General features: G+C 41.9%; 1 protein-coding gene across 1 annotated transcript in view; it reads left to right on the top strand.

The window, feature by feature from the left end:
- Nucleotides 1–7,402, top strand: part of MARK1 (microtubule affinity regulating kinase 1) — a 245,556-nt gene extending 238,154 nt beyond the window's left edge. The window contains exon 18 of the mRNA XM_082249458.1: nt 6,441–7,402. Within this exon, the coding sequence (XP_082105584.1) occupies nt 6,441–6,795 (355 nt within the window). The 3' untranslated portion in view covers nt 6,796–7,402. The remainder of the gene's footprint in view (nt 1–6,440) is intronic.
- The last annotated feature ends 6,642 nt before the right edge of the window (nt 7,403–14,044 follow it).

Genomic DNA, 14,044 nt, shown 5'->3' with positions numbered 1-14,044 from the left:
TAAAATGCAACAATGCAGCCTGCATGAGATGCGTGTAAAGAGAAAGCCTTTGCTGTTCAAAAAGAACATTACAGCAAGATTACAGTTGAGTAGTGCTTAAAACTGATAAATCAAATATAGAGTTGTGTAAACACAGTAACAGTTTACATCTTTGCCACAAACTGAAGACTGTGTTTCAGGAGAAGAACCTCATAACAACTGTAAAGCATGGTGGCAGAGATGGTATGGTTTGGGGTTGCTTTGCTGCTTTAGGGCCAGGCCCTGGGCAGTTTGCAGTCATCGAGTCAACTATACATTCTGATAGTAATAGCCTTATTAATGAGACTAGCTACAGCGCTTGCTGAATGTGCCCCTACTGGTATAAAATATATAGTGCAATGTGGAATACTTGCTCAAAAGTAATCAAACTCTTAAGCTTACCAAAGTGTATGAGTGCAATAATATCCTGATTGGACTGATAAATGATCATAAATATAAATAACAGTACAATTGCTCAATAAACAATGACGGAGAATAAAAAGTGCACGTGGTATGTACACAATATAAAATATAAATATAAATCAAGTCCAAATGGGTGAATGTAGTGACCAAACAGTTCAGATTATAAAAAGTCCTTGTGCAAGTGTGCTTATCCAGTAGATTCAAAGTGCAGGTGCTCAAAAGTGCTTATGCAATATTCCTTGTGACATCGGTCTTTCCACCGTGGTGTGGGTAAATGAAATAACTTACAGATCCAGTGGGTCCTATATGCCTTATGGCATTAAGAACACTCGCGCTTTATTGGCCCCCCGGGCCTGGATGGGTTCCCCCTTGATTCTCCAGTGGGATTGTGGGATGGTATAGGATTCCTCCTTTCCTAACACCTCACACCGGGATATGGACCGAAAATATGTGGGAAAAGGAAATGCTCCAGATGGTGTAGTAAAATTATAAATGTTTATTCCTCAATACTGGGTTAAAAGCAAATGGTAGCATAAAACAGGTTAAAGGCGACTGTCAGGCGGTCAGGCATCGGGCTGCACGTACTCTCTGCAGAGTGGCGAGCCGAGGTTCCAGTTTGTGTTCCACCTGACATGACATCGTTACGCTATGCAATCCAATCTAACGCGTTTTGTCACTTCCTGTGACATCTTCAGAGAACTATACATTCTGCATCTTATCAAAGTGTGCTCCATGAGCATGTGAGGCCATCTGCCCAAAAGTAGACATTTAGTCCAACATGAGTTTTTCAACACAATAATTGAATATTTGAAGCACACTGTCTAATTCACAAAATAATGGCTTAAAAGGAAGAAATAATAATGGACTGCCCTAATCAAAGTCCTGATTTGATTGCTATTTGCATTTTATAGGGGGATTTTGAAATAGGCAGTTCAGCGCAAGGAAGCAGGCAAACATCTTGCAACTGAACAAAACTGGTGGGCAGGTAAAGCGGATCTTTGCCCTGAAAACAAAGTCTGATCCTCCTCTCCACTACGCAAATTTTGCTTTTTTTTTTTTTTTTTCAAATTCATCTTTTTTCCTAATGAAATTGTTTCTGCCCCCCCCCCCCCCCCCCCTCCATGCATAGCACTAGGTAAATGACGTGCATTGTGCTCCCTATGCTTGGCATATGCACATCACGTATTCCAGGAGGCATAGTCTTGCATTCGCAAATGGAGGAGTAGGGTGAGCCTAGCGGTGCATCATCAGAAGGCGAGCCGGCAGCCTCACAGAAGAACATGGTGGTGTGGGACCTCAGTGATGGTAGACGTGAAGAGGATCTCAGCAGAACAATGCTGGATCCCCTTGGTCAGTATCTCAGTAGTGCAGATGCCAAAAAGCAGAGGTTAGAAAAAAAAAAGGGGGGGGGGGCTGAAGATCCGCTTTAAAAAAAAAAAAAGTAATATGTGTTACTGGTGGGCATGGCCAGCTTTTGATGCCAAGGTTGTACTTATGTTTTCCACAGTAAACCATTACATCTGTTTGTTGAATAAATCATTGAATAGGTACGTTTTTTTCTTGTGTACTTATTCAAGTATATTACCTTTTATCTGTAGTCACTGTTTTAATAAGGATCTAATGGTAGCCTGTTCAAATATGTTGAAAATGCAGCAATTTCCATGGAGTTTACCTAATTTTTCACATGACTGTATATAGCAAACTAATTATAGATGAGGTACAGAGGAGGCTTTTCTGGAAGAACAATAACCATTAATACCGTGTTCTACCTAAAATAAATTTGTACTGATAAACATGGTATAAAAATAACATTTGTGTGGTGAGTCCCGTTCTCTGTGCTGAGCTGCTTTTTGCCGTGTCTGCATCCACCTCCAAGCTGCGTGCAGACCACAAAATTGGAGGCTTTTCACTTCATTTGCATGGGGCAGATTGCTGAGACATGGATTTAATTGGCAACCCTCTCCATTAATATAATTCATTTAAACTAATGTACTTACTTATTTCTTTTTGTTGGAAAAATCTGGTATCCGTTGATTTTGTGTTCCTGGCATGATGCGATGTGCCAGTTGTTCTGTAACAAAGTGTGGAAAGAATCGCAGGTTCTGCTCTCCAACAAACTCATTGACTGGACTGCATTTATGAACCTGTGTGTTTTCCTTAACTGGCTGCATACTTGTTGCAGGTCAGGGCCTCCCTAGGTCAGTAATGGCAAACCTCAGATGTTTTGGAACTACATTTCCCATGATGCTGGTTTATACTGCAGAGTGCATGAGCATCATGGGAAAAGTAGTTCCAAAACATCTGGGGTGCCAAGGTTTGCCATCACTGCCCTAGGTTGTCAAGCCCACATTAGGATAACAATGCCAGAGATTGTGAAGTCACCAGTGACAGCCCCCATTTTCCTGTCCTGTCATGTCTACTCCTAATGTGTATGTCTGGGAAAAATAACCTAAAGCAAAACATGCTTAGGACATCTTTGTAATATGTGCACATTGTTTTTATGTTTTTTTCTCATTAATGGCAATGGAAGTACAGGAAAATGCCTGTAGATCTGCCAGAAATCCAGTGAGCTCATCATTCCTGTACAACACTGTCAACACTGTCTTTGCTGCAATGAGTTCTCTGCAGGACTACAGAACACCTCCCTACTTATGCCACTGAGATATAAAAAGGGGGTTGGTGTTCTGCAATCTTGGCAGACCTTGTGACAATTTCAGTGCCATAGTGGCAGGATCAATAGGTATTCTGTATTTGCAGCATTATTTAAAGAGACAAAATTGAGCAAATATGCATGCATTGGAGGGATGTGCTGCATGTGTGTTTGCTGTGTTATCCAGGCATGCACTTTTAAATTTTATCTAATGCCCAAACTGTTTTGGGAGTGGTGAGACGTTAGAACCCCTGTAGGGATTTATGTCAGTCGGTGTCCCTAATGTGAAAATGTAAAATCTCGATAGGGAGCTGTTTAAGCTTGTACAACTTCTATTACTAGTGGTGATACTAAAGTCTTGTCTTATTTTTTTTTTTTTTTTTAATTAAAAATAACTTACATGTTCTACTTACCTGCTCTGTGCAGTGGTTTTGCAGAGAGCAGCCCAGATCCTCCTCTTCTCGAGTCCCTCTTAAGTGCTCCTGGCCCCTCCCTGTTGAGTGCCCCCGTAACAAGCAACTTGCTATGGGCAGTGCTGTATCTTGGCCTAGGCCGCCAAAGGCCCAGGCCTAGGGAGGCAGCAAAAAAGCTGCACACCACATGAAAAAAAACAGCCTCCTCCTGGCTCCCACAGGAAAAGGGTCCACGCCGGCTTGCACTACACTTTTAGTTTAATGCCAGTATTATGGGGCGAATTGGGCCAGAGGGCAGGGTCTAGGAGGCGAATCAGTCTGGCACCCCCATAAAGCAGTCACACTGCTACCTGCCGGTATGATAGGCTGCACTGATAGGCTATACTGGTGGCCACTGATGGGGCTGTCCTGATATGCTGCACTGATGGGCAGTAATGAGGCGGCACTGATGAGGCTGAACTTATGGGAACTGATAAGGCTATGCTGATGGGCACAGATAGACTGTGGTTGTGGTCTGTGGTGTACAGATGGCAGGGCGGGTCATAAACAGGAAGGGGTGTGGCCTTTACAGGAAGGGGTGGGTAATATTTAAATTAGGGGGTGCACAAACTTAGTCAGGCCTAGGGCAGCACAAAACCTAAATACACAACTGGCTATGGGGGCACCCGAGCCAAGCTACAGCACCCTGTGTCCATTTAGACACAGAGCCATGGCCTCGCCTCCTTTCTCTCCTCATTGGCTGACTGATTTTGATTGACAGCAGTGGGAGCCAATGACACTGTGCTGCTGTCTCAGCCAATGAGGAGGGGTGTCCCAGGCAGCCGAGACACTCCTGAACTATCGCTGGATCTAGAAGGACCTCAGGTAAGTATTAGACGGGCTGCTGCACACAAAAGGCTTTTTATCTTAATGCATAGAATGCATTAAGATGAAAAAGCTTCTGACTTTACAACCACTTTAAATGTGGTGGTCGCTTTGAATAAGAACATTTTCTGCAAATACTGGAAAATTCTAAACCTGCCAGAAACCTGTTACCTTGTAACTTCCTGAGCAGTGAACTGAAATTTCAAACAATGTTATCAGCTATCTTCTGTGAACTACAGAACACCTCCCTCTTCATGTTATAGAAACAGGGAGATGCTATACATACAGGGAGATGTTCTGTTGTCCTAACACACATCCTGTCCTAAGATAAGAACGCTGCTGCCCTTCGGTGAACCTTGTCACCCTAGGACAGGAAGTATGGTGCCTGGCAGGATCACCTAGGGCAGCTATGTCCAAACTATGACCCTCCAATTGTTCAGGAACTACAATTCCCATCATGCCTAGTTATGTCTGTGAATATCAGATTTACAATACCTCATGGGAATTGTAGTTCCTGAACAGCTGGAGGGCCGTAGTTTGAACACCCCTGATCTAGGGGAAAAGGAATGCAGCCACCACATCAAGGACTGATCAGCTGAAATATATTACATTTTTGTTCTTAACTTTAGATACGCTGTAGGCCTCATTTATGATGGGGGGGAGGGGGGGTAGAAGGCTGTGTTTACCCCAGCTGGGTGCCACAGGTAGATTGTTCAGCAACCCTGGTAAAATCTGTGATGGGTGTCTAAAGATGGCTGCACAGATCTTCTTTGCATGCAGACCACGTTCTGAGCCGTGCATCAGTCCCGTGCAGGGGATTCGTATGAAGGTTTATGCAGTCATTCATCATTCATCTTTCATTGACTTTACCAGATTGACTGCACTGATCAACTGTGCTTCCAGGGCAGGTGAACAGTATAAGGCCTGAAAGTAAATCTAAATTTAAAAACAATGTTTTGGATTTTTCCAAATATTATGATCAAATAGATTTTCATTTTTCAGTTTGCTAAAGCTTTAAGGCCCCTTTCACACTTGTGCGATATGTCATGCGATTTGGGACTGCAAAATCGCATGACAAGTCGTTCTCCATTATTTCCAATGAGTACCATTTATATCTGTGCAACTTGAAGTCGCACCGACTTCAAAGTAGTCCCTGCACTACTTTGGCACGATTTTGAGGTCCAAAGACATTCAATCCCAGTCAAAATCGCGTTAAAGTCGCTGCAACATCACGGTAAAATCGTATGACTTTGAAGTCGCACACGTGTGAAAGGGGCCTTAACCAAAGGATTAAAGGATTCAGCTGAATTTACTTAATGCCCATTGCATTTTTCTTTTTCCTTTTAGTTTGCATGTAAAGTTGGCACCATTATCTCATGAGATTTCACTTTTTTAAAAAGTGCAGTTACCTTGGGGGGGGGGCGGGGCAGGGGAGAGCCGTTACCTGGGGGCAGCGGAATGCCATTACCTGGGGGGCAGAGTGCTGTTTCCAAGGTAAAAAGTACAGTTTCTCTGGGAAAAATTCAGAGTCCTGGAAAAGAAAGGCTTTTACAGGATAAGCAACTACATCACCTATAAACAATTCCACATCTCTGCAGTATTTTTTTTTTCTTCTAATGAATTGGATGTTATGCCATAAAAATTATAATTCAGTAAAATAAATAAAGAAGATAAAATTATATCAATGGGTAAATAAAAAAAATACACAGAAAAAAAAAATGTATACTTTAAAAACTGGCTTCTGTCTGGTGAGAGATGTTATGGGCCTTGTGTAAAAGTTCTAGGAAAGCTGGCGATCTGGGATGTTGCGAGAACGCACCTCCCTCAAGCATTGTGCATAGTCCTTTTTTTCTTATTTACAGTACAATAGGCCTTTGGCATACCACCTAGAAAACGGATTCCTTCTTAGGAATATTAATTCAGATCTCCAAATGGCCAAAGAAACAAAATCAAAGTATGGAATTATACAAAACAAACTAGTTATATGAAGTTCCTTTAGATAGATGTAATTCTGTTTTTTATTTTTTCATTTCAAAAGGTCCTTAAACCTCCTTTTTTGTTTTTTCCTTCAGGAGCACATCTGGGGAGCCAAAAGTGAGCGAAAGAGAAGACACCAAGGATTCAAAGCCCCGCTCTCTCCGCTTTACATGGAGCATGAAGACCACCAGCTCCATGGACCCCAACGACATGATGAAGGAGATCCGCAAAGTCCTGGATGCCAACAACTGCGACTACGAGCAGAAGGAGCGTTTCCTGCTTTTCTGCGTCCATGGTGACGCCAGACAGGATAGCCTTGTCCAGTGGGAAATGGAAGTGTGCAAACTGCCTCGTCTCTCCCTCAATGGCGTACGCTTCAAGAGAATATCCGGGACCTCCATCGCCTTCAAAAACATTGCGTCCAAGATCGCAAACGAGCTCAAACTGTGAAAACGTGCAAAAAGCTGGCGAATGTTCACGTCTGAATGTACTGCTTGAGCCCACGCTGCCGGGACGCAGATCACGGGCTTTTTCCAACGCCAGTAACGGGCATTAAACCCTTTTGGCACGCACGCCTTTCTCCTTTACGTCAAGATAATGCCCTTACTGCAATAAGGTTATACATAGCGATAATCCGTTGTACAATTTGAGATTCAGCACCACTTTTACCGTCAACGGTGAGCAGCCTGTCGTGTCACATGTACAGGAAGACAATTCAGAAGTTTTCAGTACTCAGTCTATGTGGATAGAATTGTAAAATAGACAATTGAGTGCTTTCACACACAAAAAAAAAAAAGCAAATATTGTATAGCTGGGTTTAGTTTTTCTGTACAGAGATCTATGTTCAGTGTTTTCCGTTGAGCTCTTCCTCTTAATTTTACTTATATATATTTTTTTTTTTATGTTTCAAGTTTGACATGCTGAAGACGTTTAATCCCTAGACAGGATTATGAGCGTGGCCAGCTAGGGGTTCATGTTAAGCAGCATGCAATGAGTGGAGGGGGTTGGCTGCTTACATGGCAGCAAGACAAGCTCCATGTTTACAGAAAGAGAGGATTATGGGAAGAATGCAGAGGTTGATGGCCATGTGTTGGTGCCCTTTACTTTGGCAGCTGCTGCCATGTTCATGCTAGCATGAAGCAGACCCTTGGACCTCCTGATAACTACCCTATGTAGGCAAGGTGGCATGAGAAGAAGGATAATCCAGAGACTAATTTCTCTCCTGGTGATAAAGTCTTTTATAAAAAAAGTTATTGAAATAGCCATAAAAGTACAGCGCAGTACTGGAAGGGGCACTTTAACTCTCTCAGTGCCACAACTTAGTTGTAAAAATCAAGCATGGCCAATGGGAAATTTTCCTCCTCTCTCTCCACTGGATCCAATGCTAATCCACTTTATAAAGCTCTTGTATTTGTCAACTGATTGTGCTAGGGTTTGTTTGCAATTCATTCGTGTTTGAGGTGAGAGGGGAAGTGTTCCATTTCAGAAACATCATGATGATGTCATCACTGCACCCTATATTGTCACCTTATCTTCGCACTGTTTGGAGGCCTTTTATGACCCCCTGCTCCTCAATAAGCCTTTCCCAAATCACAGGAGTACATGGCTCCTGACCACCAGTACTACTCGCCAAGAGTACCAGCTGCACCCCAGTATGTGAAATATGGCATGAAGAATTTACATATACTACGATCTTCAAAAAAAAAAAAGTCAGCCTTCAGTTTTGTTGCTTAACAAATCAACTTCCAAAGCTATAGTTTTAATTTGCATACATTTCCCAGTATGTATGTGGAAGAGACACAACCCTGTAACATAAAGAATCAGAAACGGACTTGCTCAGAACGTCTATAGATCATTTGAGCGTTACCAAACACTGCAAAGAAAACAATATGGCCAGTACCTATGCAAGCCAGTTTAAGACCCCGTTCACACTGGGTCGACCTGTCAGACGACCTGGTCGCCTGACAGGTCGCCGTAGGTCGCCTGCCATAGAGAAGCTGTGGACCCATTCTAATAGGAGCGACACAAGTCGCTCCGACTTAGAAAAAGGGTCCGGAGCTTCTTTGGGGCGACCCGGAGCGACCTGTATTGACTTCAATGATATGAAGTCTGTGCCGGCCGCTCCGAGGTCGCGGTTCGAGCTGCGCACCGCGACCTGTGAGGTCACCCCGGCAAGTAGCGTCGCCCCAGTGTGAACGGGGTCTAAAGGCGCGTCTAATGACACACAATGCAGGCGGCCCCAATATACCCCCTACGCCCAGTTTTGCAAAAAGTTAATTAAGCCAAACTCTTAAATGTTCATTATTAAGCACCTAGTATAAATATCCCTATTATTTAAAAAAGTCTGTTTGAAACGTTTATTGGTTTAGGAGCATCAGATAGGGCCTTGTGGGGGAAAAGGCTTGAGTGTCAAATAATAATAGAATATTAATTAAATGCATTAAAGGACCTATTTTAAAGTGTCACTAAACCTATAAAAAAAAAACGGTGTATTGCATGCTGTTCATACTCAGTCACTATAAGATTTGTTTTCTGTATTCTGCAAAAAAAACTAGTTGATCTTCCTAGAATCCCAGCTAGGGATTTTGCAGCTGTGGTGGCATCTCTGCACATGCTCAGTTTTCAGTGCGTTTCTATGCTGAGCATTTTCCCTCTATCACATCTAAGCAGGCCATGTAACTAGAGAATCACACGTGTGGGCGTACACATAGTGGTAAATGACAGCCCACTCCCTCCCTCCTCCTCCATGCCCACTAACCAGCTAAACACAATACATGTGGAATATTACATGTAGATTAATGGTGGCTTCACCTCCCTCTTCTAAGACACAGGCTAGAGGGGCGTGACACATCCTGTGACTGGCAGAGACCTGCCCACACCATGTTATTTCCACAAAATAATAAAGATTTTATATAAAATGTATATTTGTATGTCAATTTAAAACAGTTTATTGATGTTATTTATTTTTACTCTGTATTCCAAAGGCTGTGTTTTTTTTTCATGCAACCAGTAGTAGAGGACTAGAAGCTCCTCCTGCTTATGTTTCCCTGGGAAAGATCTGGGTCATGTTACAAAACAATAGAAAGATCCTCAAAGAATAGGATTTTTAAGGAAATCAAAACAATTAATTAAGTCCCGGTTCACACTACCGCGACTTGTCAGGCGACTTGGCCGCCTGACAAGTCGCGGGCCATTCAGTGCTATGGGAACCGTTGTAATAGGAGCGACTCAAGTCGCTCCGACTTAGAAAATAGTTCCTGCACTACTTTTGACCGAAGTCGGAGCGACTTGCATTGACTTCCATTATGTGAAGTCCGTGCAAGTCGTACCGAAGTCGCGGTGCACGGCGACTTCACTAGTCGCCCCCAAAGTCGGATCGCCATAGTGTGAACCGACACTGAAAAATATTCATTTTTATTGAAAAAGATGAAAAAGAATTAAAAAAAAATTACAATCATAATTACAGTAAAAAATTTGAATAATAAAATAATTGACAGATGTTTGGTACTTTAAATAGCAAAAAGTGGCATTCCCGGGCACGGCTGATAACCAGGTATAGATGGAATAAATTGCACGGGAACAAATCCAATGCCTTTCAATATATCAATTAATATTGAAATCTTCTTCAGGGATTATGTTGCCATTGTCTGCAAAACTATAATACAGTAAACCCCCCTCCATTGGTTACGTTCCGGACCCAGCCGCGAAAAGTGAAAATCCGCTAAATAGAAAAACCCTATTAAAATGCATTGTAGGCATGTATTTTTTTTACTGTCACTGTACGTGTAAAAACATTTTAAGTTCTTCAAACACACTTTTAAAACAATAGAAGCTCATTTAAACACATAAAAGATACTGAGAGACATAGCAAGAGCTATGGAAAACACAAAAATATTTCATTTTTAATGATTTATATAGTAAAATAACATTACAAAAAAAAAACACAATATACCGGGACCGCAAAAACTGAACCGCGATGGAGCGGGGGTTTACTGTATATTGAAAAAAGTGCTACATAAATGTAAATCTCTTTACCATTCAAGGTAAGATATGGAAAGCTGACTTACATTCTTGGTAACCACCATTTAGTATGGATGAATCGATGAAATAGAGGTCCCCCTAGTGTAAGCGGACGTTGTAAACAGGATCGCTGGATATAAAAATCCCATTCCAAAGCCCAAAGAAGAAAATTAACTTTAGTATCTTCAACAAAATGCAAAGGCATCTATGCACCAAAAACATGTGACCAGTAACAGAGGACTTAAAAGCTCCTCCTGCTTATGTTTCCTTGGGAAAGATCTGGGTCATGTGACGGCTGTATATTTTTTAGGAAAAATATGGGTTTCTTAATTTAAAATAATTACAGTGCCATCATACATATCAAGAACTCGAAGAGACAATGTAAATCAAACAGTGTGTGTTTAGTATCACTTTAAGGCCCCTTTCACACATATAGTCCATCAAACGGACTCCGCTTTTCTCAGCGGGGGATCTATCCGCCTGAGCAGGAGAATGACAGCTGTGTCTCCGCACTGTGTGCGGAGACACAGCTGTCACAGCCCCATACATCTCTATGGGGGAATCGGATAGGAACGGGACCGTTGGTCCGTTCTCATCCGATCCCATCCGATCCGCTGGACGGATGGAAAATAGGGTTTCCATCCGTCCAGATTTATCGGATCGGGTGGCAGCGGACATGTCTCCGCTGACATCCGATGCCCCATAGGGATGCATGGGGGGACCGTTCAGATCCGACAAAAAAAGAACATGCGGATCTGAACGGTCCGCCTGTGTGAAAGGGGCCTAAGGCTTGATGGAGACCATCTCCTAATGGCGCTAAGAATGTCTGGGGTCAAGTTTGATGCCTGATATGTTAGGGGCCAGATTCACCCCCTGAAAAGAGTTGGATGCTTTCAACCAATAAACATTTGAGAAATACTTTTTTTTAAATAGTATGAACTATGGTACTATGTGCTTCTCATGACTCATCCAAGAGATGATTATTGAGTGATCGGTTTATAATGATCAAAGGGGTAGCAGTCTAGGACCAGAACAAGGTCCACATACACTATACCAGGGGTCTTCAAACTGTGGCCCTCCAGTTGTTCAGAAACTACAATTCCCATCACGCCTAGTCATGTCTGTGAATATCAGAGTTTTACAATGCCTCATGGGACATGTAGTTCCTCAACAGCTGGAGGGCCATAGTTTGAGGATCCCTGCACTATACTTTCACCACCGATCTGCTGATCTTGATATCCATTAGAACCAATTCCCACTTTTATCTTTCCAGCTCTATTACACACATATAGGACCTAAAGCCAAACTCTGGGCAGTTATAGTAGGCCACATCTGTAATCCACTTATTTATTCATAAAATAAAATGTATTTCTAAAACTTCTCATAGAAGTATCCTAAATCTGTCTTCATATTGACTTCCTAGATTTCTTGCACAACAGGGCTCAGGGAGGACGCCCTTTAATCTTACCAATAAGAGCTGGATTGCACCATGGAGGAGAAAGCATAGGGAGTATTTCACTAAAGCTGGCCATACACTAGAAGAATTTTGTTCAAAATTTTTTGTTTTAAGAATTTTCATTGATCTTCTGATTGTTAGTGAGGGCAAATCACTGTTCCTTTCCAACTGTATTGACAAAAAAAAAAACTAAAGGAGCAGAATTGAACATTTCTAATGGCGTGTGTGGTTTTTCGTTTGAGAAATGACATTCATTCCAGAAGCAAAGGAGATTTTGACGTACTTTCCTACATTTGTCAATTCATCGAATGTACTGAGATTTTACATACAAATGTTTGCAGAATTTTTTGTTGGAAAATCTCCTAGTATATGACCAGCTTTAGTGTGCTGCCTGCTGACAGGATGGGGGACAGGTCAGTGACCAAGCAAATAGGGTCCAAGTTATTGTGCAGCAGCCAAGACAGAGAGGATGTTCAGAAGTAAAATATTCTGTCTTTTGGCTGCCGCACCTTTGCTTTTCTTGGCTGCTGCACACGTTTCCTTTAGCGACAGTATAGAAAATCACATTGATGGCTGCTAAAGCCGTTGACCATTGTACTTTTATTGTATTTTTTAGCCACGAGTTCTACTTTTTAAAAATGTATATCAAATTTTAATAAAAGCAGGATTGCTGTTATTTGTAGTTGAAAATATGCGAATAACATAAAAAAAAGGTTTAAAAAGTAGTGCCCCCCCCCAAATAAAAAAATTATGGTTAAAAAATGAATAAATTATTCCCAGCTAAATACCTAAATATATAGTGATCACTATACTGACCCCCATACATAGCACACAATCAGAGTTCCTATGTAAAGCAATGCATGGGTTTATAATTGAGAGCTCAGGATTACTGTGCTACACTGTAAGAGTTGATGAGTCCAGGCCATCAGTTTAATAACATAAAACTGATGTTTGATCTGCTTTTATTTTCCATCCTTGATTTCTCCTTTCCTCCTCAATCAACATGTGAATTAAACTAAAAAACAAAAAAAGCTTTCCGTTATTATTACATACCTTATTTAATCCCAATAAAGTCATCAAAGGGTCTTTGTGCTTCTCTATGCAATGCAAGCAAGATAATGGCTGGTGGGAGGGGCCGACAGGGTGCTGAAATTCTCAAGAGCCCTCAGCCCGGATGGAAGCAGTGGGCTGGTACTTGGGAGGAGTTATGCAAATCAAAATGCCGTGATGGGATAGATGTCAGTCTGGAGGAGTGGGTGTTCCTAGATGGACTATATTTGCATGCAGACTATCCTAGGTAAATCATACATGTAATTGCTGATACTTTATGATTGAAATCCAATGAATTAAAGGGGCAGGCCAGGGGCACGTATGTTGGAGAGGAAAGGGTTAGATGATGCTAGATGTCCTCCAGCTAGGAAATAAGGCAGGCTCTATCTTACTTGCTGCAGCTTCTAATGCACACTGCGAGAAGATGACAGTGTGCATTATAGTCCAAGTAAGCAAGTTCCATACAGGAGAGGTGCTTGTTCAACTGCAGAAGGCTGGGGTTTAGCTTTAATGTGAAAGTCTATACAATCAGTTCAAAATATATTCTAACCAATAGACCCACTGCACAGGTTGTTGTTGTTTTGTTTTTTTTGTTGATCTGACACAAATCTGAATAAGTGGATCTAAGCCTCAGACTTGAAATATAAAAAAAAGAATATCCCTCTATAGTGTGTATTTGTCTTAATCCAGAGCACTGTCATTTTTGTCTGCTGCCTCTTCCTCTGCTATCTGCATGAGTCACTTCTGACAAGTTTTCCTGACACCAAGAGAAAAATGGTGACAGGGGAGGGATCAGCTCTGTTCTTGTGTGCTGTTTGAAGGAGGAGGGGGTTGTCCTTTCCTCCAATCAGCTCTGAGTTCTACTCACTCATGTAACTTCAGCTCTCCACCCCCTGCTTATCAGAGCTGAGAGATCCCTTGTAAATTCTGCACTTTGAATAAATGTAGGGGAAAGGCAGCTGTAGATAAACAGGTACAACCTATCTCTATGTACCACCTGAGGCCAGTCACTTCGCTGGGTATATGTGAGGGTTAACAACCTTTTAAGGTCTAACTTGGTGACCATCATAGCAAACCCCCAGAGAATGTCATGCAAAGCTCTGCAGTTCTATGCACTACAATCTATAGTTTAATTTCAATGTGCTTATCGATTTTCCATAAGAATGCAACAAA

The sequence above is a fragment of the Pelophylax lessonae genome (assembly GCF_965119305.1).
Source record: "Pelophylax lessonae genome assembly, chromosome: 3".
In the NCBI taxonomy this organism is placed as follows: Eukaryota; Metazoa; Chordata; class Amphibia; order Anura; family Ranidae; genus Pelophylax; species Pelophylax lessonae.
This window is presented reverse-complemented; position numbering and strand designations above follow the sequence as displayed.